We start from the raw sequence: 25,113 nt of genomic DNA on the forward strand, positions 1-25,113 counted from the left end.
GCAGGAGAATCGCTTGAACCCGGGAGGTGGAGGTTGCTGTGAGCCGAGATCGCACCACTGCACTCCAGCCTGGGCAACATAGCTAGACTCTGTCTCAAAAACAAAACAAACAAACAAAAAATCACATCACTCTTTCCAACTGAAAGAGTATAATTTTAAAAAGTGTAAAAACTGCCAAATATAAGTCTACATTATTATCCATTGAACGTGCTCCACAAATCCCCCACCCTCCAAGATACTGGCATTCAATGAGGCACCCATGTGGGCTCTGCCTTGGACTTCTTCTTCCTCCTTGCCCTGCTTCTTTCCTCCATGCCTCTGAGAAGGAAATGCTCCTTCTTCATCTGGAACTGAGCTTCCCAAGGGCTTCTAAGCCTACTTTCCACGACTTCCGAAGGGCCTTCCCACAGAGCCCTCCCTTCCTCCCTGCTGGCTTCCTCCCTCTCTGGGCTCATTTCCCAGTCTGTAAACATGCCACACGCTCATCCCCTCACTCATCCTCTCGGAGAAAACTACTGTCCTGTCAAACCGCTTTCTTCTTTCCTTTCCTTCATCACACAACGCAGCCAAGGGCGCAGAGTTGCTCAGGTCCCCGTGCAGCCCATGTCTCCCACCCACTCGCGCGGCCCAACCTCGGGTAATCAAATCCAACAGCCGTTTCTGTCCTCAACCTGCCACCCTTGCCTCCAGTTGAATTTGACAGAGCTCTACTGATTACTCTGTCTACATCTTAAAAACAAAATGGAAACCAACGAAAGAGGCAACACACACGACTCAATACGGACAGCAATACGATGGAGCATAAGACGGCCATGAAACACGACATTCACAAAGTTTTAAAGAGCATTAGGATTTGCTTGTAATGTAAAGTTAGAGAGCCAAGCATAGTGCTCACACCTGTAAACCTAGCACTTTGGGAGGCTGAGGTGGGCCGATCACTCGAGGTCAGGAGTTCGAGACCAGCCTGGTCAAAATAGTGAAACCCTGTCTCTACTAAAAATACAAAAATTAGCCAGGCGTGGTGGAGGGCGCCTGTAATCCCAGCTACATAGGAGGCTGAGGTATGAGAATTGCTTGAACTCAGGAGATGCAGGCTGCAGTGAGCTGAGATTGTGCCACTGCACCCCCGCCTGGGTGACAGAGCAAGACTGTCTCCAAAATGAATAAACAAAGTTAAGTGAAAAACTGCATATACAGCATCAGCTCAACTGTATGCATTTTATTTATTTTTTATTCATTTATTTTGAGACAGTCTCACTTTGTTGCCCAGGCTGCAGTGCAGTGGTGCAATCTCGGCTCACTGCAAGCTCTGCTTCCTGGGTTCATGCCATTCTCCTGCCTCAGCCTCCTGAGTAGCTGGGACTACAGGTGCCCGCCACCACACCTGGCTAATTTTTTCTATTTTTAGTAGAGATGGGGTTTCACTGTGTCAGCCAAGATGGTCTCAATCTCCTGACCTCGTGATCTGCCCTCCTTGGCCTCCCAAAGCGCTGGGATTGCAGGTGTGAGCCACTGCACCTGGCCCCACATTTTATTTTTTATTTCTTGGACGGAGTCTCACTCTCTTGCCAAGGTTGGAGTGCAGCGGTGTGATCTCGGCTCACTGCAGCCTCTGCCTCCTGGGTTCAAGCGATTCTATGCCTCAGCCTCCCAAGTAGCTGGGACTACAGGCGTGCCCCACCACACCCGGCTAAATTTTTTTTTTTTTTTTGGAGATGGAGTCTTGCTCTGTTGCCCAGGCTGGAGTGCAGTGGCATGATCTCAGCTCACTGCAACCTCCGCCTCCTGGATACAAGCAATTCTCCTGCCTCAGCCTCCCAAGTAGCTGGAACTATAGACACATACCACCACGCCCAGCTAACTTTTTTGTATTTTTAGTAGAGACAGGGTTTCACTGTGTTAGCCAGGATGGTCTCGATCTCCAGACACCATGATCCGCCTGCCTCGGCCTCCTAAAGTGCTAGGATTACAGGCGTGAGCCACCGTGCCCAGGATGGCTGGCCACTTTTTGTATGTTTAGTAGAGATGGGGTTTCACCATGTTAGCCAGGCTAGTCTCGAACTCCTGACCTCAAGGCCTGCCTCGGCCTCCCAAAGTGCTGGGATTATAGGTATGGGCCACTGTGCTCAGCCCTATATGCATTTTGAAAGACTAAGGGGAAATAAGAGTGGTTCCATCTGGCTGATGGAACTATAGATTATTTTTGTTTTCTCCTTTACTATCTTCTGTATTTTACAATAGGCTTTACAAACAAAAGTCAGAGATTAAAAGGGACATTTTTCTGGTCTGCCACCTGCTGGTGAATTCTAGCAACGTCCCAGGTTAAATTCAATTCAGTGCTTGCTCCTCCCTCTTCTCACTGTCTGAGCACCCTCCCTATAGTTCCCTCAGGCTTTAGCCTGACTTGCCATCTCGTTTCCATTCTGTGATCCTTTCCATCTTGTCTTGTGTATTTTCTGGTATAAATTGTTGTGGTAATATATGTTAGGTCCTCGCTATTTTCTTTCTTTTTTTTTTTTTTTTTGAGACGGAGTCTTGCTCTGTAGCCCGGGCTGGAGTGCAGTGGCTGGATCTCAGCTCACTGCAAGCTCCGCCTCCCGGGTTTACGCCATTCTCCTGCCTCAGCCTCCAGAGTAGCTGGGACTACAGGCGCCCGCCACCTCGCCCGGCTAGTTTTTTGTATTTTTAGTAGAGACGGGGTTTCACGGTGTTAGCCAGGATGCTCTCGATCTCCTGACCTCGTGATCCGCCCGTCTCGGCCTCCCAAAGTGCTGGGATTACAGGCTTGAGCCACCGCGCCCGGCCGGTCCTCGCTATTTTCAAGTCATTACAACTTTTACCTCTTTCCATCTCTTTTCAGCGACTTTTTTTTTGAGGCGGGGTCTCACTCTGTTGCCAGGCTGGAGTGCAGTGGCGATCTTGGCTCACTGCAACCTCCGACTCCGGGGTTCCAGCGATTCTCCTGCCTCAGCCTCCCAAGTTGCTGGGATTACAGGCGTGTGCCACCACGCCCAGCTAATTTTTGTATTTTTAGTACAGATGGGATTTCACCATGTTGGCCAGGATGGTCTCGATCTCCTGACCTCGTGATCTGCCCGCCTCGGCCTCCCATAATACTGGGATTACAGGCGTGAGCCACCGCGCCCGGCCGAGACTTCTGCTTTGATTGAGCTTCTTTTAATAACACACACTCACCATGGGAGCGGGTGTGCTTTTAGGACCAGCTGATAGCCCTGGCAGAACTGGGCGTTAGTTGAGGCAATCAGAAATCCTGGCAAAAGTGTAGTACGTGCTCTGGGAGGCACGTTAAGCCACAATTGGCAATCAATGCCCTTGGTCACATTAGTGAGAACGCCCTGGCAGCCGTGTGGAGGGTGGATTTGAGGATGTGGAGAGGCATGTTTAAGACATGGCTGCCACTCTCTAGGAGTGACAGTAGGGATGGTGTGGAACAGGCAGATTAGAGAGCCGCCCAGCAGCAGGCCTCCGCAGGGACCCCCGAAGAGGGAGCAGTCACGACTGACCCCCAGTTTTCCAACACGGTGGGGTGAGCTGTGGTGCCATCAACCAAGGCAGGAATGCAGGCCTGTACGTCAGTGGGTTGTGGGGAAGGCTGGGTTTTGAATAAACTGAATATGAGACGGCCTCAGAACATCCATGCAGAAATGTAAACAGGTGGTGGAAAGTAAGGGCTAGAGAGATCTGAGTGTTACTGACATTAGGGTGTCGCTGAAACCCGAGTCCTGGACAACAATGCTTCAAGAGAAAACCCAGAATGAGGGAGATGCTGGAGACAGAAGCTGGTACACATGAGCATGGAGGGTCGGCCTGACAGAGGAGTGCAGAGGCAGAGATGGAAAAGGCAGAAGGAAAAATCCAGGAGTGCATATTGCATGTGGCAAGACTCCAGAAGGGGGCAGTGATCAGTAAGTGAACTGAAAGGGTCAGTAACCTAAGGGCTAAAAGTACATCACTTGATATGGCAATTAGGACGTCGCTGGTATCTGAAAGGAAGAGTCTGCACAGAGCAGCAACAATGACGCAGGACTGCAGGGGGGTGGGTGGTGCCTACCAACTGAGGGTATCAAGTAGAGACTCTTCCTGAACGTGTGTATGGGAAAAGATGCTCCAGAGGGAATAACAATGAGAAGGGGCTGCAGGGTGCAAGAGTCAGAGGACAAAATGAGACAATCTAGGTAAGGGTTTAGCACTATCTTGCATATAGTAAGTGCTCGATGCACACAAAGGGCTTTTATCGCACATTCATTAACTATATAATACTTTTAAATTTAAAAGACAAAAATCAGTCCAAGGAGCCTGCATACCAGTGGGGGAGAAAAACAATGAACAAAATAAATAAATTATATGGTACATTTGCTAATAGCAAATGCTAAGAAGAAAAAATAAATTGGGGAAAGAAGATATCAAATGTTGAAGAAAGGATACAATTTTAGATAGGGTGGCCTGGGCAGGCCTCACTGAGAAGGTGGCTTGTAGGTAAAGACCCAAAGGAGGTGAGGAAAGTAACTATAATCAGGGAGTAATAGAAAAATATTATCATCATTGTCAGAGCATTCTTCATATATTATTGTTACGGAAACATCTGGTTATTATTCTATTATTGCTACTCTCTTTGCTGCAATTTTTTTTTTTTTTTTTTTTGAGATGGAGTCTCGCTCTGTCACCCAGGCTGGAGTGCAGTGGTGCAATCTCGGCTCACTGCAACCTCTGCCTCCCAGGTTCAAGCGATTCTTCTGCCTTAGCCTCCCAAGTAGCTGGGATTACAGGCGACTGCCACCATGCCAGGGTAATTTTGTTTTGTTTTGAGATGGAGTCTCGCTCTTGTCGCCCAGGCTGGAGTACAGTGGCACGATCTTGGCTCACTGCAAGCTCCCCCTCCTGGGTTAAAGTGATTCTCCTGCCTCAGCCTCCCAAGTAGCTGGGATTACAGGTGCATGCCACCATGCCGGGCTAATTTTCATATTTTTAGAAGAGATGGGGTTTCACCATGTTGGCCAGGCAGGTCTTGAACTCCTGACCTCAGGTGATCCACCTGCCTCGGCCTCCCAAAGTGCTGGGATTACAGGCATGAGCTACCATGCCCAACCCACGATTAATGTTCTTATAATCACTGCCATCTCTGGGTGTCTAGTAGTTTCAGCAGTGGCATCCGGTAACCATGGTTTCTATTACAAAGGTGCATGGAATCTCGGAAAACCGGGGACAACAGTGTAATATGCTGTGTTGTCATCATAAGCTGTTTGTAAGGGCAGAAGCAAAGCCAAATGGAAACTGATAGTGCATGCAGCTGCTGCAAACGCAAAGCTGCTCATGTGTGTGCTGAGGGGAAAGAGGGCAGCCCCAGACTGATCTTTCAGTCCCATCTGTACACGTGAAATATCCACATAACAGAACCATCTTCAGCCCCAGAGGGCATTGATGCAGGCATCTCTGGAACAACAGGAAAGTGGTAACTCATCTCAAATCAGTGCAGATGGAGAGTGTGTGTAATTTAGAGGTCACAAGACAGGAGTGTTTCTACCAGAACACTGATTTGGTGGTTAGAAACAGGAATCTGCTGATACCATCTGGGAATAATTAAGACGAACAGGAAATTCTTGCTCTGTGCCAAACCGAGCCCAACACTGAGAATAAGGTGGGTGTGCAATAAGCACTTGCTGGATCACACTCAACAAGAGGGTTCAATGTTGCTTGCGACTGATGCATATAATGATTAAGAAGCCTGATCTAAAATAATAATTATTCTTTGCAATTCAGAGAAAAGGATCAAAAAAGGAAAAGAAAAGGAAAAATGTAGAAAAAGAATCTAAATCCCTGAGGACTCATCCTATCTTTACTCCATTTAAGAGGCTACAATATCTTTTAAAGCTAAATGTCAAGTGTTTCATTCCTTAACAGTCAGAGGCTTCTGTGAGTGGACGGCACAGGACAGAAAATGGGTTTTAAAGACAAAACCCCATTCTTCAACTCAGTTTAACAGAAATTTTGTAAATATCTTAGTTACATTTTCTTTCTTTTTTTGAGACGGAGTCTCGCTCCGTTGCCCAGGCTGGAGTGCAGTGGCGCAATCTCGGCTCACTGCAACCTCTGTCGGCTGGGTTCAGGCAATTCTCGGGCCTCAGCCTCCCTGGTAGCTGGGCCTACAGGCATGCACCAGCACACCTGGCTAATTTTTGTATTTTTGGTAGAGATGAGGTTTTATCATGTTGGCCAGGCTGGTCTTGAACTCCTGGCCTCAAGTGATCTGTCTGCCTCAGCCTCCCGAAGTGCTGAGATTACAGGCACAGGCCACCATGCCTGGTCCTTAGTTACATTTTCTACATGTATTTATTACTTGAAGGGGGCCAATACTGAATTTATCTATTAAAACAAACAAAAACCCTCAAGATTAAAACTTGATAGCTTAACGAGCAGTGCTTAGAATATATCAAAATCTTTATTAATTTCTTGTAAATGCCTGTGTAAACAGATTATAAGTATGTCCTTCTTGGCTACGAAACCAAAAGTGAACCATTGTAATGGCCAAGTAAAAGCTTATGAAGGAAGAAATTAAACAGGTCAACTACATTTTATGGCTCAAGTTAATAGCAATGTATGTGATATTTTTGTTATTATTATCATAGCCTTACCATGCAGCAGTTATTATATTTCATATATTTGTGAAAGTGTGCATACTATATTATATTCATTATATTCATGCATGGTGCGTGCTTCTCTAAGGATCCCACAATCTGATCTCACAAACATTATCTATTCTACTTTAAGAATACAAACAGTGAAATATGGACTACGGGAAGATTATGACTGTGCCCAGGACTCCATAATGTGCCTGTCATGGAGCTGGGAATTCAGCCCCCTGATCACTGGGAACTCCTCAGCAGGAGGGGAACATGCAGGAGGAGGGAAGGGAGGAAGAGGAGGAGATGGAAAACTGGCTTCCAACTCGTTTCGCTGAATCTGTGACTGACTTAAGAAGCAGGGTATGAATTACCATGCGCTTTATTGCCTCCTCTTGGAAACATCCTTATGTCATTGCGCTGTGGCCAGAGCCCTGAAGGACATCTGCTCTCCTTGGGAGCTGCTGAGCCAGGGTGCCCGTGACGTCTTCAGAATCCTTTAGTCCCGACTGTAGGAGAAACTTGGCACAGGCCAAATGCTGACCTGCACAGGCCAGATGCAGGGCTGAGGGGTGACAAAAATCATGTGGACTTAAAAACACAACCCCTGGAGCAATACTGACCTTGTGAGTTGATAGTGCCCAATAAGAATATCGATTCTTTCAATATCTTCCATAATTCATTTTCACAACTTCACCTACACTAGATCAAAATATTTTTCTTTTTAACCTGATTGGGTTGAAAATAGTTTTAAAGATAACAAAACCAGTTAGAGAGGATTTAAGAAATTGATCTAGGCCGGGCGCGGTGGCTCACGCCTGTAATCCCAGCACTTTGGGAGGCTGAGGTGGGCAGATCACGAGGTCAAGAGTGTGAAACCAGCCTGACCAACATGGTGAAACCCCATCTCTACTAAAATTAAAAAATTAGCCAGGCGTGGTGGTGCGTGCTTGTAATCCCAGCTACTCAGGAGGCTGAGGCAGGAAAATCACTTGAACCTGGGAGGTGGAGGTTGCAGTAAGCACTGCACTCCAGCCTGGGTGACAGAGCAAGACTGTCTCAAAAAAAAGAAAAAGAAAAAGAAAAAGAAAAAGAAACTGATCTAAAACAAGAAGCAACAGAGCAAGTTAACAAGATATAGGAGACATCCTCTCCATACTCCGGAATGCTCTAGAAACACACTTAAAATGGTACAAAAAACTTTCTAAAAGGTTTATTGAATTTGCTTTGTAAATAAAACTATCACCACAAATAATCATGTAACCAAAAAAACACTGTTGAACAAGCTTCCCACTCTGGGTATAGAAATCAATACTGAGGTTCCTGGTGTGCTGAGTTCAGGGGCACTGGTGGTTCTGCTGCCTTCCCTCCAGCAGAGAAGCGGTGTCCCTTCCTGGGCAGAGCAGCTGCCCTTTCCAGCCCTAGAGGGACTAGGTAGGTTCCTGCAAGTCTTTGAAGCATCAGAAAGATCTCACTAGGCCAAGTGCAGTGGCTCATACCTGTAATCCCTGCACTTTGGGAGGCCGAGGTGGGCAGATCACTTGAGGTCAGGAGTTTGAGACCAGCCTGGCCAACATGGTGAAACCTTGTCTCTACTAAAAATACAAAAATTGGCTGGGCATGGTGGTGGGCACCCGTAGTCCCAGCTACTTGGGAGGCAGAAGAATCGCTTGAACTTGGGAGGCAGAGGTTGCAGTGAGCCAAGACCATGCCACTACCCTCCCGACTGGGTAACAGCGTGACAAAAAAAAAAAAAAAAAAAAGATTCCACTAAACCCTTGCAAGATGGTCTTTGGCTCACAAAATGTTAGAGGGTTTATTTTAAAGTCCCAGTCTAAAGAATTCGCTCTCAGAATGTTTCTGAATATTCTAAATAAAAAAAAAATAATAGTGAATATAGTTCCTAAATATACTCCAAAATGGATGACCTGCGAAGAACTGATACAATACCTGGCTAGCAAGTGTCATCATGGATTAGAAAGAAACTGCTTTTATGACGCATATATTGTTATGGTTTAAAATAATAACAAAGGTTAACAACAGCAGTTGTAATGAGTGGCAGTCATCATCACTGCTATAATAACAATTATATGAAGAGAAACAGATATTTTAAGGAAAAGTAGCTGAGCTATTAGAAGAATAATATTAAGGCTGGTCGCAGTGGCTCATGCCTGTAATCCCAGCACTTTGGGAGGCCAAGGCAGGTAGATTGTTTGAGGTCAGGAGTTCAAGACTAGCCTGGCCAACACAGGGAAACCCTGTCTGTACTAAAAATATAAAAATTGGCCAGGCATCGTGGTGCATGCCTGTAATTCCAGCTACTCAGGAGGCTGAGGCACGAGAATCACTTGAGCCAGGAGATGCACGTTGCAGTGAGCTGAAATGGTGCGCCACTGCACTCCAGCCTGGGCAACAGAGGGAAACTCTGTCTCAACAATACCACCACACGGCCGGGCGCGGTGGCTGAAGCCTGTAATCCCAGCACTTTGGGAGGCCGAGACGGGCGGATCATGAGGTCAGGAGTTCGAGACCATCCTGGCTAACACGGTGAAACCCCGTCTCTACTAAAAAATACAAAAAACTAGCCGGGCGAGGTGGCGGGCGCCTGTAGTCCCGGCTACTCGGGAGGCTGAGGCAGGAGAATGGCGTAAAAACCCAGGAGGCAGAGCTTGCAGTGAGCTGAGATCCGGCCACTGCACTCCAGCCTGGGTGACACAGCGAGACTCCGTCTCAAAAAAAAAAAAAAAAAAAAAAAAACCACCACAAAAAAAAAAAAAAAAAGGAAGAATATAAAATCAATGTTTTAAATATAAAAGTGTATTGGTTATACTCAGTTTACTAATTTCCAAGGCATATACAAAATTAAACGGTACCTGATCGATTTTTTTCATCTTTAGAATTGATGTCAGCTCCCAAGGATAAGAGAGTCTGAATTGTACTTGTATGTCCTTCCTGAATTGAAACAAATTTGTTATCACTGTGAGGGGGATAAAAGAAAACCTTTTGCAAACCAAAAAGTATCTGAGACAGGCCTCAATCAATTTAGAAGTTTATTTTGCCAAGGTTAAGGACATACCCGAGAGACAGATCTGTGTCTCTCTCCAAAGATGATTTTGAGGGCTTCAATATTTAAAGGGGAAGAGGGCTGGAGTGAAAAGGAGGGGAGGGTACGGTCACATTACTGAATCCACGCTGCAGGATAAAAGGAGTAGGTGGGGGGAATAGGCAATGATACATTAAATATCTCCTTCTGCTCAGTAAATTGGCACTTTACATAAGATAAGGTGAATATAAAGTAGCTACCTGTGGAAATATTTAACCCTTTATCTGTAGCTATCTGCTTAGGAACAAAAGGAAAGGCAGCTTTCCGTATGACTCAGCTTTCAGTTTAATTTTTTTTTCTTTTGGCAGAGTGACTTGGGGATCTTAAGTTTTTATTTTCCTTTCACACTTTAAACCCAGACTCTAACATACATTAGGCACCTTTTCTAAAACAGTCAACTGCTAAAAGTGAATTTTCATATCTTTTTTCCCCTAATTTATTCTTTTTTTTTTGTAGAGACAAAGTCTCACTATGTTGTCCAGACTGATTGCAAACTCCTGGGCTCAAGGGATCCTCCCACCTCAGCCTCCCAAAGTGTTGGGATTAGAGGTGTGAGCCACTGTGACTGGCCAAATTTTCATATCTAAAGTAAGATAGTGTATCATTCTCAATTCTAGTATAAATCATTAAATAAACATTTTGGTGACATTTAATTATTAGAATATAGATGATCAACTCTGTGGGCCAAATTACTGACCCAATGCAGTTAGTTTCCATCATTGTGAGCAGTACAAATCTTGTGATTTATACAGAACCCCAAAACTCTAAAATTTCCCAAGCAAATACACTCTTCGTTAAAATCTTTTTTTTTTTTTTTTTTTTTTTTGAGACTGAGTCTGGCTCTGTCGCCCAGGCTGGAGTGCAGTGGCCGGATCTCAGCTCACTGCAAGCTCCGCCTCCCGGGTTTACGCCATTCTCCTGCCTCAGCCTCCCGAGTAGCTGGGACTACAGGTGCCCGCCACTTCGCCCGGCTAGTTTTTTGTATTTTTTAGTAGAGACGGGGTTTCACCGTGTTAGCCAGGAGGTCTGGATCTCCTGACCTCGTGATCCGCCCGTCTCGGCCTCCCAAAGTGCTGGGATTACAGGCTTGAGCCACTGCGCCCGGCCCTTCGTTAAAATCTTTAGGGCACAGATAAACTAGAAAAGATCATAACCTCTCATAAATGGGAATTCCTATTACAGCTAGTAGGAATTATTATATTTTGTAAAATAAAATATTATTTATAAAATAAATAAATATATATATTTGAGATGTAGTCTTGAGATGTAGTCTGGGTGGGGTGCAGTGGCATGATCTTGGCTCACTGCAACCTCTCCCTCCTGGGTTCAAGTGATCCTTCTGCCTCAGCCTCCTTAGTTGCTGGGACTACCGGCATGCGTCACCACACCCAGCCTAAATTTTTTTGTAAGTTTTTTAGCAGAGACAGGGTTTCACCATGTTGGCCAGGATGGTCTTGATCTTTTTTTTTTTTTCTTGCTCTGTTGCCCAGGCTGGAGTGCAGTGGCCGCGATCTCGGCTCCCTGCAAGCTCCTTCTCCCAGGTTCATGCCATTCTCCTATCTCAGCCTTCCTAGTAGCTGGGACTACAGGCACCTGTCACCATGTCCAGCTAATTTTTTGTATTTTTAGTAGAGATGGGGTTTCACCATGTTAGCCAGGATGGTCTTGATCTCCTGACCTCATGATCCACCTGCCTCGGCCTCCCAAAGTGCTGGGATTACAGGAGTGAGTCACCACGCTCGGCCTATGAAATAATTTATACACTCTTTGTCTAGCCAGTTAGTCTGCTACTATGTGATGAGACTACAATTAAGGTTCCAGGTTCACTCTTCCTATGGGAGGACCCTGTGGCCACAGAGCACATCCATGTGTATCTACCCAGCTGCTCGAAAGCAAGACATCAGGCAGGAGAATGTAATTGATTAGAAAAACAAGTAGGCCAGGCGTAGTGGCTTACACCTGTAATCCCAGCACTTTGGAAGGCCGAGGTGGGTGGATCATGAGGTCAAGAGTTCAAGACCAGCCTGGCCAACATGGTGAAACTCCGTCTCTACTAAGAATACAAAAATTAGCCAGGCATGGTGGCACGCACCTGTAATCCAGCCTGGGCAACAGAGCAAGACTCCATCTCAAAACAAAAGCAAAAACAAAAACAAATAAACAAAAAAACAAAAAATAAGTAAAGGCATAGAGCCAATAGATAATGTTAAGGATAATATGCAAAATGCTCCTAGCATTTAAAATAGCTACTTTTCCACTGAAAATGTTTGTTTATCTTCAATATTTCACACCCCAGAGAGCCTAGTAAATGCAATTCTCTTGCCCTGGCTGAAGAGTTCTTAACTTCTGGAATCCAGTATAAGAACGGAGAGCCAAGAATTTCATACAATGGGTATTTATGGCTTCAAATAACATTATTCCTGAAAACAAAAACCTGTGTGTGAGCGGGGAGGCACTTTATGGAGTAAAAGTTTTTTTTTTAAGTAAGTTTTTGCCTAGAAACAAATTCAAGTTAGGTTTCTGTTTGAAGAGATAAACTGCTTCAGAATCCTGACCATTTCAGAAGAATATCATGGGCAATTTCCTCCACAGAGATGGGGCCAAAGAAACCAGGCTACGGAGCTACCCATCAATGGAGTAAGGCAAGCCTCGGGGAAGCTGGGACAATGTTGTAAGAAGTAACAAACCTTAGCTGCATAATGAAGTGCTGTGAGGTGGGTTGATGTGGCTCTCACATCTACATCGATGCCAAGTTCAGAGACCAAGAATCGGATGGCTTTGTTCTGCCCTGTGACAGCTGCCCTGTGCAGAGCGTGGGCACCCAGGCTGTCTTCTGCTGAAAGGCAAGCCTAGTGGGCAGAGGAGAGAAAGGAGCAAAGGTCAAAGATAAGAAACAGGGCAACTCAGATCTGGGCACCTGCTGGCGCTTCAGCAACACTGAGCTGTTTACGGATAGCTCTCTGGGTGGAGGATATGTAGCTTTTGTCTCATCCTCAAAGGACTCTTTTTTTTTTGAGACAAAGTCTCACTCTGTTGCTCAGGCTAGAGTGCAGTGGTGCAATCTTGGCTCACTGCAACCTCCATCTCCTTCATTCAACCAAGTCTCCTGCCTCAGCCTCAGGTGTGTGCCACTACACCTGGCTAATTTTTATATTTTCAGTAGAGATGGGTTTTAACATGCTGGCCAGGCTAGTTTCAAATTCCTGACCTTAGGTTACCCACCTGCTTTGGCCTCCCAAAGTGCTGGGATTACAGGCATGAGCCATCGTGCCCTGCTCTCAAAAAAGGGCTCTCTAATCAAAAAGATGGTTATGATTCAATGTTCCAGGCTATGGTGCCAAAAGCACTCTCAGCAGAGACAATTTGTTGTTATTATTGCTATAAAACAGCTACCATTTACTGAATATTTTGCCAACTGCTTTATGTATATTATATTATTTAATCCTCCTACAACTTTCTGAAGAAACTAAATTTCTCTCCATTTTACAGATGGGAACACTGGTGCTTAAAGAGGTCACCAAGTCGCAGAGAGAGTTTGGAAGGGCTGGAGAATGGAACCTGGGATCTGAGCAACGATGTGCTCTGTTTATCCTGTGACCTAAAATGTGTAAGAAGAACCAAAAGAATAAAAACACAACCATTTTTATACCCCATGTTCATCAAGGAGCAGCCTAGCGACATCGATGTGACCACACTGGATTGCATCCATCAAGGGGGTGACGCCACAGTTGTCTCTGTAGTCTGGTTCATATTGGCACCTAGAGCCAAAACCCCAAGTAAGAGCTGAGAAAATTCACCACCTCAAACCCAAGGGACAGTTGACACCTGATCATCTGCAGGTGGACTGCATGTGTGGAAATGGCCTGTGAGCGTGGAGCTCTCTCTATTCTCCCCCACCTCAGTGTCCGAACTGAGCACTAAGCCTTCAGGAGCATGATAGTCTTCCCCAGCAGACCCGTTGTTCCTCTAACCTTCTCCATCCCATTTGACAGCACTTGGTCTCTTCAGCTTCCTGCACCAGAGGCCCTGAAGTCATCCCTTGCCACTACCTTTCTCTCATCCTTCCTAATCAATTGATTACCCCCATCCCTCAATTCCACAGCCAAAATATTTAAGACATCTGTGTCCAAGCTGGGCACGGTGGCTCACGACTGTAATCCCAGCACTTTGGGAGACCGAGGTGGGTGGATCACCTGAGGTCAGGAGTTCAAGACCAGCCTGGCCAACATGGTGAAACCCTGTCTCTACCAAAAATATAAAAAATTAGCTGGGTGTGGTGGTGTGCACCTGCAATCCCAGCTACTTAAGAGGTTGAGGCAGGAGAATCGCTTGAGCCTGGGAGGTGGAGGTTGCAGTGAGCTGAGATTGCGCCGCTGCAGTCCAGTCTGGGCAACAAGAGGGAAACTCCATCTCAAAAACTTAAAAAAAAAAAAAAAAAAAAAAGGGAAAATCCTCAATGTGGCTGATAGCATTCACCCTCCCCTTCAATGTTCAGGCTTCAGCATATTCTAGGCGTCTTTCGGTTTCTTCAATCTACCACACGTTTTCCTGGCTGGGAGCATCCGTGGGTGCTGTTATTGCTGTCTGGAATGCTCCCTTGCCTCCCGCTTTCAGCTAATTTCTTTTTCTCCTTCAGGTCACAGCTTAAACACTGGCGCTGAGATTCTTTACTCTTAAGCCAAATTGGGTCTTCCCATTATTTGTTCTGTAAGGATCCTGCAAGTCCTTGTAATGCACACCGGACTTTCGGGACTCCTTCATGGTGCGTCTTTCCTGCCAGTCTGTGAGTTCCAGGAGGGTAGAAACTACATGTGTCTTGTTCTGTTGTGGCCCCCGCACCTGGTACAGGGCTTACTTTATATTAAGCGCTAAATGAATTTGTATAAATGCTTGTTGAAAAAAATAGAAAAATGGATGATTTTGCCACTGAAAACATTTCCCCAGATCTTTATTTTTTATATTCTTTAACTGCTTATGTCTTTTGTTTATTTTTCTTTTGAAAGCCTAATTTCTTTCTTAAAAATGTGTCTGAGCTCTTTACGTAGCACTGATAATAACTCTTTGTCATAGTTAGCAAATATTTTCCCCAACTTGTTGTATTGTTCTTACCTCTTAAGAAGCACCTTGACTGCCTCTAAATGGCCATGCATTGCTGGGAGGAGAAAGCTGACAATTAGAGCTTTATAGTGCACACATAAAATACTTCCTGCCTCCTCGCTTTGCTCTCTGCCCCATTCTATTAGTGATAGCTTACAAGAAGGAGTCATTAAATAGGGTACACTGTTACTGCCCTACACAAATAAATATTTAACTGGATAAAGTGGTAAACAATAATGTTTTCACTTTATATGTATGCAGTCAACACTTGATTATCTTATCTTTACGTGCACTTTCACGGGAAACTTTCAATCCTAAACTTACGCTTCTGTGCTGCGAATCCCCAAGGCTAGTCCATTTTTGCCCAGGAAATGCAAAATATTGTAATAGTAATCCATGACAAAATAGCCTGGATTTAATTCCCCTACCAAAAGTAACTATACTCAAAGGTTATGACTATTTGTCTTCCCCTACTTTGGGTGAATGATGGAGTGCTGATTGTTTCTCCAGGGGAGAAACTGGTCAAATAATTTATGAGCTAAAAAAAAGTTTTCTACTTACTTGCAAAGCTTTAGAAAGGATTCCTTGGTCCCTAATTGCCAACTGTGGCTCATGCCTGTAATCCCAGCACTTTGGGGGGCCGAGGTGGGTGGATCACCTGAGGTCAGGAGTTCGAGACCAGCCTGGCCAACATGGTTAAACCCGTCTCTACTAAAAATATGAAAATTAGCTGGGCGTGGTGGCACGCGCCAGTAATCCCAGCTACTCAGGAGACTTAGGCACGTGAATCACTTGAACCTACAAGGCAGAGGTTGCAGTGAGCCGAGATCACACCACTATATTCCAGCCTGGGCGGCAGAGCATGACCCTGTCAAAAAAAAACCAAAAAACAAAAAACAAAAAGCAACACTATAAAATGTCACAAGTGATGATTTTTAGAGAAACTAAAAGCCCTGTATCCTAATCAGTGTACTATCTAGAAAGCTACAAGTTATTTTCTGAATTTTTTTATCTAGACTCTTGAGCTCCTTAATATCTAATTTCTGAAATTACAGTAGTTTTACTTTTTACTAATTGCTTTTCTTTTTACTTTCTTCAAACAAATGAGCAAATAGAAACTTTTTACTAATTTAAAATAATCTACAAATAGCTAATTCAGAGTTAAGAATCACTACTCCAAATAATAAAAACTGTAACCCAAATTTACATTAGATGTTATTGGGCCAAGGCATTTAATTATGAGTACTATATTTATTTAAATGTATAGCACTATGGTAGGTGTTACTAAGGCTATGAGGACATATATTTCCCTCCTTCAAGAGTAACGATGTAAACATGATAAAGAAAATAGCACTAACCAGTTACTTCGTGCTATGTGCCAAGCATCTTCTAAAGGATTTACATACATCACGCTCTTTAAACTCTACCACAACCCTGAGACATACCATCACTGACATTATTTGGTGGATGAGGAAACTTGCTCAAGAGAGAGACTGATTTCCTTGCCCAAGGCCAAAGACTATGTACCACAGAACCAGCTCATGGGCAAATAATCTAGGGAGGATAACACAGATACATACGAAAAATAAACTAATACAACAGCATGCTAGCCAAGTTATGTTAGTTTTAGAAATTGATTATATGCCAAAAGGCCCCTAAATGCTCTTCTTTTTTGAGATGGAGGTTTGCTCTTATTGCCCAGGCTGTAGTGTAATGTAGTGCAATCTTCGCTCAGTACTACCTCTGCCTCCTGGGTTCAAGTCATTCTCTGGCCTCAGACTCTAGAGCTCCCGAGTAGCTGGGATTACAGGGAGCCGCAACCATGCCCGGCTAATTTTTGTATTTTTAGTAGAGATGGGGTTTCACCATGTTGGCCAGACTGGTCTTGAACTCCTGACCTCAGGTGATCCACCTGCCTCCAGCATCCCAAAGTGTTGGGATTACAGGCGTGAGCCACTGCACCTGCGCACCCCCCACCCCCTCCTCCACCCAGATGTTCTTATTCTCTGCCTTCTGTTTTCCAAAATCCTCTTTTCCCCAGAAGGTAACCTGAACAAGATGAGGTTGGGCAGTGCTGGGTGAAGCAGCCACATGTGTGTACTGCACGCCTGCAGAGCTGTAGGCTGTACCTGCAGTGTGCAGAGGAGTCCTTCTAATTTTGCTCTCTGTCTTCCAGGCATCTGGGCAAACAGTGAGCAGGTACTGGAGGATCAGAGGGTCGCCTTCTCGACTGGCAATGTGGAAACTGTTCCAGCCATCTTTGTTCTTCAGGAGTGGATTGGCGCCATGTTCCACCAGCTCCTGGATCACCCCCAGGTTCTTCCTTGTGCAGGCCATCATCAGAGGAGTCCTAAGGCCAACCAGGAGAAGCTGTCAGATGGAAGCAGCTGAGACATTAGAAGCCAGGGGCCAGGTCTTCAAAACACACACAACCTTGGCACAGATAGGAAACCTAGAGGGTTGGGGCTCTGGCAGGCAGGAAACAGCTTTGACCGGCGACCTCTGTGCCTTCTGTGAGGACCCTGGGAGAAATAATAAGGGGAAAATGATTGTAACGAATGTGTACCTAGAGGAGAGGGTGCCTGGGAGACAAAGCTGCTTATGAGCTAGTTCACAGGAGAGCAGTGAATTGGGGCAGAGCTAAGAAAACCCACAGACAACCCTCAAAACAACCGGGTCTATTCCCCTGCCCCAGTGGGGAAGACGTACTTCCCCATGTTCCTAAAGAGGTTCACACCCTCTAACGAACCTGACCTAGTGAGTACTGAAATCAGCGTCAATCTAACAAATGAAATGCAATTGGCTTGTGTGATGGTGTGGTTTGACTGTGGTGGTTATCCAAGGCTGCACGTATGTGATACAGCTGCACAGTGCTCTACACACACAAGTGCGTGAATAACTCAGGAATTCTGGATATTGATTGGAGCAATGTCAACTGAAACCATGCATTGATGCAGAAGTAACTGAGCTAAATGTCTCCAGAACGTCGCATCCAGGAGCTATCTGTACAGTGCACACACTTCATTGTTTGGTAACATTCTGTTTGGTTATATTCTACATTATTCTGTGCTCTAGAAAGGGAGGTGACTGGCCGGGTCAGTTAACCAACAAGGGCAAGAACGACAGACTCTGCAGGTCAACTGCGTTTTAAGGGAAAGTTGGGCAGGAGGTCCCTGCCGCTGGGCAGGCCTGGGGTGAGACTAGGAGCTGAAAATAGCTATGGTGTCCGAGGGGATGGAGAAGCACAAGGAACTCGCTACGACTCTGCGGGTAGAGACGAGGCTGGGTGTCTCCACACCTACCAGTCGGCCTTCTTCAGGCAGTCGACCGCTGCCCCCCGGCCCAGCAGGTAGCGCACGCAGTCTCGGTGGCCCATGGAGGCCGCCTCGTGCAGAGGCCTCTTGTAGTCTCGATTGGTGGCCTCGATGTCCATGCCCCAGGCCTCGGCCAGATAGGCTAGCACGTCCCGATGCCCGTGGCGCGCGGCGCAGTGCAGGAGGGTCTCCCCGGCTGGCCCCGGGCAGCCCCCGGCCGCCTGCAGCTCCTCCTGCAGGGCGCGCAGCCGGCCCTCCTGCACCAGCCTGTAGAGGCGCCGCGGGTCCCCAGGCTGGGCCATCGCCGCGGGTCGGGCCAGGCTGTGCGGGACGGCGGCGGGCGGGACACCGGCGGCCGGGCAGGGAGAGGCCGAGGGCGAGTGGAACTTTCCGCCTCTTCGCGCAACCTGCCCCGCGCGCCCCGGACCCGGCAGAATCGCCTCTCACGCCCCCGGCCTTGTCCCCGGCAGACCTGCCTCCTCACGCCCCCGGCCTAGTCCGCAGGCCGGCTGGCCCCTCACAACCCCGGCCTGCCCCGCATGGGAGAAGCCGCGGTCCCGGGCACCGGGCGGTTTTTCTTCAGGGGCGGGGCGGTCCGGGGTGAGCGCGGAGGGGCCTGGGGATCCGAGAGTACTCGAGTCCGCCGTCCTGGAGCTGCCGGGGCCGATTCAGGACTGAACACGTGAAGGAGTGGGACGCGCCGTTACACCGCAAAGACCCGAAGCGGAGGGTCCGGCAGGGCGCGCACAGCCTCGCCCCGCACCGGGCAGGGTGGCTCCTGAGGCAGCCGGGCCAAGCGTGACCTGCCCCACGCGCGTCCTCAGGGCCGCCCTAGCCTCCAGCCACTGGGGACCGGCGTTCCTGCGCTCCGCCCCAGTCCCCGCCCTTCGACAGCCGCGACTCCGCGGGAACCCAGGCAGCTCGAAGGAACTCTGGGAAAGTTTCCCCGCTCCGCCCCGGCCCGAGCGGAAGCGCAGATGGGGCGTGGCCCGGTAGCAGTGGCCGCGCCCCCATCGATTGCGCATTTCGATTGGCCTTAGGGGCCGTCTGTCAGCACGCCCCCTCCGGTCTCGTGTCCCGATTGGTCACAATGGCCGTCTGTCTGGCTCCGGCGGCGGGCGCTTCCCGGGACTGCGGCGGGGCGGAGCTCGCGGAGGAAGTCGGCGGGCGTCTCGGGTTCCAGGTCCCGGCCAGAGGAGGAGCTAGCTGCTGGGGGACGCTGGGCTGGGCGGCCGGCGGCGCGGGCCCGGCGGCGGCGGCGGCGGCGGCGGGGCCCGGGTCCGGAGCGCCACAGTGCGTGAGGCAGCAGACGTGGCAGGGAGTGTGGGAGGGGCTCCGCCGTGTGGAAAACTTAACCTTCGGTGTCCTGCGCTGGGGGTCCGGGCCCGGGGTGGGGCAGCGGGGGTCCGGGGGGCGCGAGGCTGGGCTCGGGCAAGCGCGGGCGTGGGGGCTCTGCCACCCGGGCCGTGGGCAGGTGGAGGGCACGGCGGGGGTGCGTGGGGGAGGCCAGGGCGCTCACTGAGCTCGTTCGGGAGCGGCCCCCGCGCTGCCCCCCAAGGCCAAGAAGGCTCAGCGTGTGGGTCCTCGGGGCTGGAGGGGCACGCGCGAGGACGTGGGCTCGGCTGCTGGCAGGCCAGCTTTCCCGTCTACTGTGACGTTTTGACCTTGGGCAAGTCATTTTTCGCTGCCCTCTGCCCCTGTGTCATCGGTAGCCTCTCTGTCCCTCACCTGAGCATGGGAAGCCTAAGGCGATATGGGAGGTCTGGCGCTGGTGGAGGGCACGGCGAGAGCTGGGTAGGCTGTGGGTGATGGAAGAGATCAGTAGGTATTGGGTTCCTTACCCAATCTGATTAGGTGCCAGTCACTTAACCTCTCCGTGTTTTCAATTCCTTTAGGGAGTAGAATGGGAGTCGCTCCTATTTGCCAGGCCTAAAAACGAGTACCATTTACATTTTTTATTGCACTTTGTGGTCCAAAGACAACCGTGTAAGGCATCAGTAGGGTTTTACAGGTGGGGAAGTGGAGGCCTAAGGAAGTCAGTGACTTTCTTACAGAATTACAGGTGATAAAGTCTTCTGGAAAGCAGGATGGTAGCATGTGGTGAGCGTCCGTCAGCGTCTGCCCCTGTGGTAAAATGAGCGGAGATAAATGAAAAGACTTCTGGAATGGGCCTATGAAGATAAGTCCGTTTTACTCCTGAGCAGATTGAGTTTCGTTAAGGTAACAGTGATGCGGATAAGCCGCTGGAGACAGAACTAGTCCAAGTGTCAGCTTTGCTGAGGTTATTGTTCTATCGTGCCTTGTCACTCAAAAAAAAAAAAAAAAAGAAAAAGGCATAAAAGTTGTTTGAAATGCACAAAAGTGTAGGGCGTGCCAAGCAAGGTTCTGACTGCTGCCGTTGAAGTTAGTGCAAATTGGAAGTTGAGGCATCTGGTAGTTTCATACTTTTTGCTTTTACCCCCACCACCCTCCTAGTTTCAGATGACTCTATCTTCTCTTGCATTACGTCTCTAGTTTCCCTGTTTTTTAAACATAGTTGAGATACATGGGTTCACAATAGGTTGGAATATATATATATTTTTGAGACAGAGTCTTGCTCTGTTGCTCATGCTGGAGTGCAGTGACACGATCTCGGCTTACTGCAACCTCTGCCTCCTGGGTTCAAGTGATTCTCCTGCCTTAACCTCCCAAGTAGCTGAGATTACAGGCGTGTGCCACCATGCTTGGCTGATTTTTTTGTATTTTTTTGTATTTTTAGTAGAGACAGGGTTTCACCATGTTGGCCAGGCTGGTCTTTAAACTCCTGGCCTCAAGTGATTCACCCAGCTCAGTCTCCCAAATGCTGGGATTACAGATGTGAGCCACCATGCCTGGCTAGGTTGGAATATTTGAACCCAGGATAATTGGTTACTTCATTGGTGTTGCACATTCAGTTTGCCTCTTCTGTCTTCTCTATGAACTTATTTTGGTCTGTATCCCCCTTTGGATAACTAAATGATAATGTATGTGAATCTGTCCCGCAACTCCTGTAATTTTCTGGGGCAAAAGCTTGGTCTAGAGGGGTGGGATCTGAACAGTAAGCTAATGGATGGAGCTGTTTCCTGGGTCTTGCTGTTTTCCAGTTGGGCTGCTCATTTCTTTTGTGCAGGCTTTTGGAGGTTGTGGTCTGGCCTTTACTGTCACAACACACATAATGGTCATTGGCACTGACTTGCTCCCTGTCTCGCTTTCCTTTTCCTCCTGTTGTTTTTCATGAGTATGCTATTCAGCATGCCCATCGGTACACTGATCATTTGACAGGTTTCCTGATTTGTGAGTGTGTGTGGACACCACTATTGGTATTAGATTTAGAATTCCAATTTTGGGTTTGTTGCCATCATCGTTTCTCTGCTTGTCTCATTCCTCTATCCCTCGTAGGCTGATTTTATTTGGAAACTGAATTTGGATTCTGTCTTTGCCTTTCTGGCTGTGAAATTACCTACTTTTAGAAAGCATCTCAAATCTTATATCTGTAACTGTCATTCACATGCCTTTTGAAGACCAGTCTCAGATTTCAGAGGACCTCCTGGAGCATAAACATGGTATTCCACAGATAACTTAAAAAATTATTTTTAAAACTGGGACTTTCGGCCTCCCTCTCACTCCGGGAGGAAGAAGTGATTAAAACACAAACACTGTTTGTCTTTTATTCCTTAACATGGTTAATGACATTAACATCTTTTTTAACATTCTACTAGAAATGCCAGTTATCCTTGTTGCTTTTTATCTTTTATGTTTCTCTTTCAGTCTTGTCAAACAAAGCTATGCTCTTACTCACCTGTCCTCTGCCCAGGGTCTGCTGCTCTCAGGCCTTTGCCAGCTCTCATATAGGTTGGTATGGGGGCTTTCTGACTTGTTTTCCTGACAATCTCCATGTCTCTCCACCTTCTATCCTCTTTCCCGAGTCACTGCCCTAAAGTGTAAATTTGATTGTGTAATGACCCTGCTTTAAAAATTGGATGAGGCCGGGTGTGGTGGCTGACGCCTGTAATCCTACCACTTTGGGAGGCCAAGGCGGGTGGAATCCCTGAGCTCAGGAGTTCTAGGCCAGCCTGGGCAACGCGGTGAAACCCTATCTCTACTACTAAAATACAAAAAATTAGCTGGGTGTGGCGGCATGCACCTGTAGTTGCAGCTACTGGGGAGGCTGAAGCAGGAGAATCACTTGAACCTGAGAGGCAGAGGTTGCAGTGAGTGGAGATTGTGCCACTGCACCCCAGCCTGGACCACAGACAGAGTGAGCCTCCGTCTCAAAAAAAAAAATAATAATAATAATAATTGGATGATATCTTGAAGCTCCTACTGGATAAAGTCCAGTTTCTTTTTTTGAAGCCCAGTTTCTTTATCATTATGTGTAAGGACTTTTGTAGTCTGTGGCTCCAAATTCCTTTTCCAGCCTTGTCTCCTGTCATTCCTCATCAGGGAACCTCTTGTTTTGATGAAGCCCAGCTTTCCTGCCACATGCCTCTGTATTTTTGCACACATTGTTTTCTTCCGCCTTACTGAATCCCACAATTCTTTCAAGGCTCAACTCTTCATAAAGCCTTTTTCAACTTGCCTAACTCTGTTTACGTTTCTTTACTATCACAACACTTCATGCATGCATTTATGTGGTTGTTATATTGCTTGATGTTTAGTAACTTGTGTTTGTTTTGGTAGCCGCCTTATGGGTAGGCTTATTCAGTTTTGTATCACTAATGTCTAAAATAGCATTTAACACCAAGGATACCACAAGACAAAGCCCTCACAGAGTTTATAATGAATCTGAGACATAGCAGATACGTAAAAGTAGTTGTGGAATGAATTGACTGTAGAAAAAACCCTTCAAATATATAAAATTATATTCTAGACCATAAGTAGTGATCTTTCTCATGTTTTTCACACATTCCTTCCTTTCCTTAGGAAAAACATAGACTGGAAAGCCCCGCCCATCCTTGTTGGCTGTCATACACGAGTGCTGTCTCCAAGGGAGTCATAGGTGTCTCAGATGTGAGAGGATCCCGGGGAGATTGAGCTTACTACCTGGGAACTTGTGGATTTCTGGAGAAGCAGGCTGTGGTAGCCTGGCTGTGCGTCAGTGAATACCCGGGAAAGGAGCTGGAGCTCTATTTTGCTTGCTTTCTGTATTTGTTTCTTTTAGAGCTAATGGGGACACAATATTTTGAAGTTTTTCCATTTCAGGTCTATGGCATTTAGTGGTATTTTCCTTATAGTTATGTTTTCCAAATACTTTTCAATTTCTTTGGTTCTGACATTTCACAATGATTTTTTTAAAAATGTAATATGGAAATTAAACTTGAGGTTTTCAGAAGCTGCTTTCAAGGTTTCTAGATGCAGAGAAAAGAATATCACCGTAGGAAGTGCACTGGACTAGGGGAGTCAGGAGACCCGGGTTCTTGCATTGGCGCCGTCACTCATGAGCTACGAGATGAATTCAGGCGAGTCCTCCCGGAGCCCCAGTTTAATCATGGCACAATTATAGGATTGCTTTGAGGCTCAAATGAGAATATAGGAAAGAACTGCAAAAGCTGTAAAGCACTTAGGAGCTATCGGATAGTGGAGAGCTTCAAAACCAAGGAAGACAGCCTACACTGTAGAAGAAGTGCTGCAGCTGTGCATTTATTCGTTTAATCAGCAATTATTTATGAAGCAATGTATGTTGCATGCTGAGTGTAAGTACCTCTGTACTCCTTCCCACTAGAACAGAGAGCTTTTAGTCTGGGATGGAAGATGTATTAAATACAGACTTATACAAATAATTGTTACTAATATAAAATGTAATACATCGCAATTATATTAAAACAATAATTTGTATAAGACATGTTAAATGCACACTTAGCCAAAGAATTGTTACAAGTATCTCGGATGTGTGGGGTGGTTTTATTCCTGCGAAGTGCTTCCTGCCTTGAGTGAATACTTTTATGGTGCTGGAGTTGAGAGATAACACAGTTAACTGTTGAAACTGGGCCATTCCCATTTCACAGGCTGCCATTGGACCTGTGGAGTGCCTGAGTCATTGTGATAATGGGCCACATTGCAGGACCCCTGGGCCATCTCCACAGGAGATGCCAGAGGACAAGTGCCCACTTGCTGATCTTCATGGAGCACCCTGAAAGTAAGAGGCGTGTGGGAAACTGACCAGGGTGGTTAGCTGACTCCGAAATTGTCCAGAGGGCAACACTACCCTCTGTGGATATTTGTTAAAGTTGGGTATGGTATTATAGCAGTTTCTCCAGTCAGGTATCTTGTACTAGAGAGTCAAATTGATTTTTTTTAAAAGCAATTATTATTATTATTATTATTATTTTTATTTTTTTTTTTTCTGGAGACGGAGTCTCGCTCTGTCGCCCAGGCTGGAGTGCAGTGGCCGGATCTCGGCTCACTGCAAGCTCCGTCTCCCGGGTTCACGCCATTCTCCTGCCTCAGCCTCCCGAGTAGCTGGGACTACAGGCGCCCGCCACCTCGCCCGGCTAGTTTTTTGTATTTTTTAGTAGAGACGGGGTTTCACTGTGTTAGCCAGGATGGTCTCAATCTCCTGACCTCGTGATCCGCCCGTCTCGGCCTCCCAAAGTGCTGGGATTACAGGCTTGAGCCACCGCGCCCGGCCTAAAAGCAATTATTTAATAACAATTTTTTCCTTCCAGGAATTCTAAGTACTTATTGTCTTCATCTTGTCCATTTAGGTCTGTAATCTATAAGTTTTAAAGGACCTTTTGGTATGAATGCTGACTAGTAAAGGTAGGGGAAGAAAGGAAATTATTTGGTATCCATTTCAAATGATCCTGAATGGTTAGGGTAAGCTTTGCTGCATTAACAAATAGATCCAGACATGTAATGGCCTCACAGTAGAAGTTTATTTTTCAATCCCATAGCAATCTAAGGAGGCTGCAGGTCATGGTGGTGGTTGGAGTTTGTGTGTGTA

General features: G+C 46.8%; 2 protein-coding genes across 55 annotated transcripts in view; one reads left to right on the forward strand and one right to left on the reverse strand.

The window, feature by feature from the left end:
• ANKRD16 (ankyrin repeat domain 16) overlaps positions 1-18,999 on the reverse strand; it is a 29,589-nt gene extending 10,590 nt beyond the window's left edge. For 2 of the 22 annotated variants that reach the window (XM_045399511.3, XM_005564571.5), the window contains exons 1-7: positions 18,141-18,999; positions 16,968-17,188; positions 14,851-14,893; positions 13,391-13,499; positions 12,429-12,590; positions 9,512-9,590; positions 7,013-7,203 (exon numbers count right to left, since the gene is read on the reverse strand). In XM_045399511.3, the coding sequence (XP_045255446.2) occupies positions 7,046-7,203; positions 9,512-9,590; positions 12,429-12,590; positions 13,391-13,499; positions 14,851-14,893; positions 16,968-17,188; positions 18,141-18,454 (1,086 nt within the window). In that variant the 5' untranslated portion in view covers positions 18,455-18,999 and the 3' untranslated portion in view covers positions 7,013-7,045. Of the gene's footprint in view, positions 1-6,441; positions 7,204-9,511; positions 9,591-12,428; positions 12,591-13,390; positions 13,500-14,850; positions 14,908-16,967; positions 17,189-18,140 lie in introns of those variants that run through there. The other 20 variants (XR_012417427.1, XR_012417426.1, XR_012417417.1 and 17 more) reach the window with 17 other exon arrangements.
• Positions 19,000-19,344: 345 nt separating this feature from the next.
• FBH1 (F-box DNA helicase 1) overlaps positions 19,345-25,113 on the forward strand; it is a 50,849-nt gene continuing 45,080 nt past the window's right edge. For 20 of the 33 annotated variants that reach the window (XR_012417402.1, XR_012417403.1, XR_012417404.1 and 17 more), the window contains exon 1: positions 19,345-19,445. Coding sequence is in view for 5 of the 33 variants with exons in the window: in XM_045399504.2 (XP_045255439.2) it covers position 19,445 (1 nt within the window). In the remaining 28 variants the exon portion in view is untranslated. Of the gene's footprint in view, positions 19,446-20,206; positions 20,373-21,938; positions 22,023-24,175; positions 24,307-25,113 lie in introns of all 33 variants that reach the window. The other 13 variants (XR_012417400.1, XR_012417401.1, XR_012417405.1 and 10 more) reach the window with 3 other exon arrangements.

This window comes from Macaca fascicularis, chromosome 9 (genome assembly GCF_037993035.2).
Source record: "Macaca fascicularis isolate 582-1 chromosome 9, T2T-MFA8v1.1".
Classification (NCBI taxonomy): Eukaryota; Metazoa; Chordata; class Mammalia; order Primates; family Cercopithecidae; genus Macaca; species Macaca fascicularis.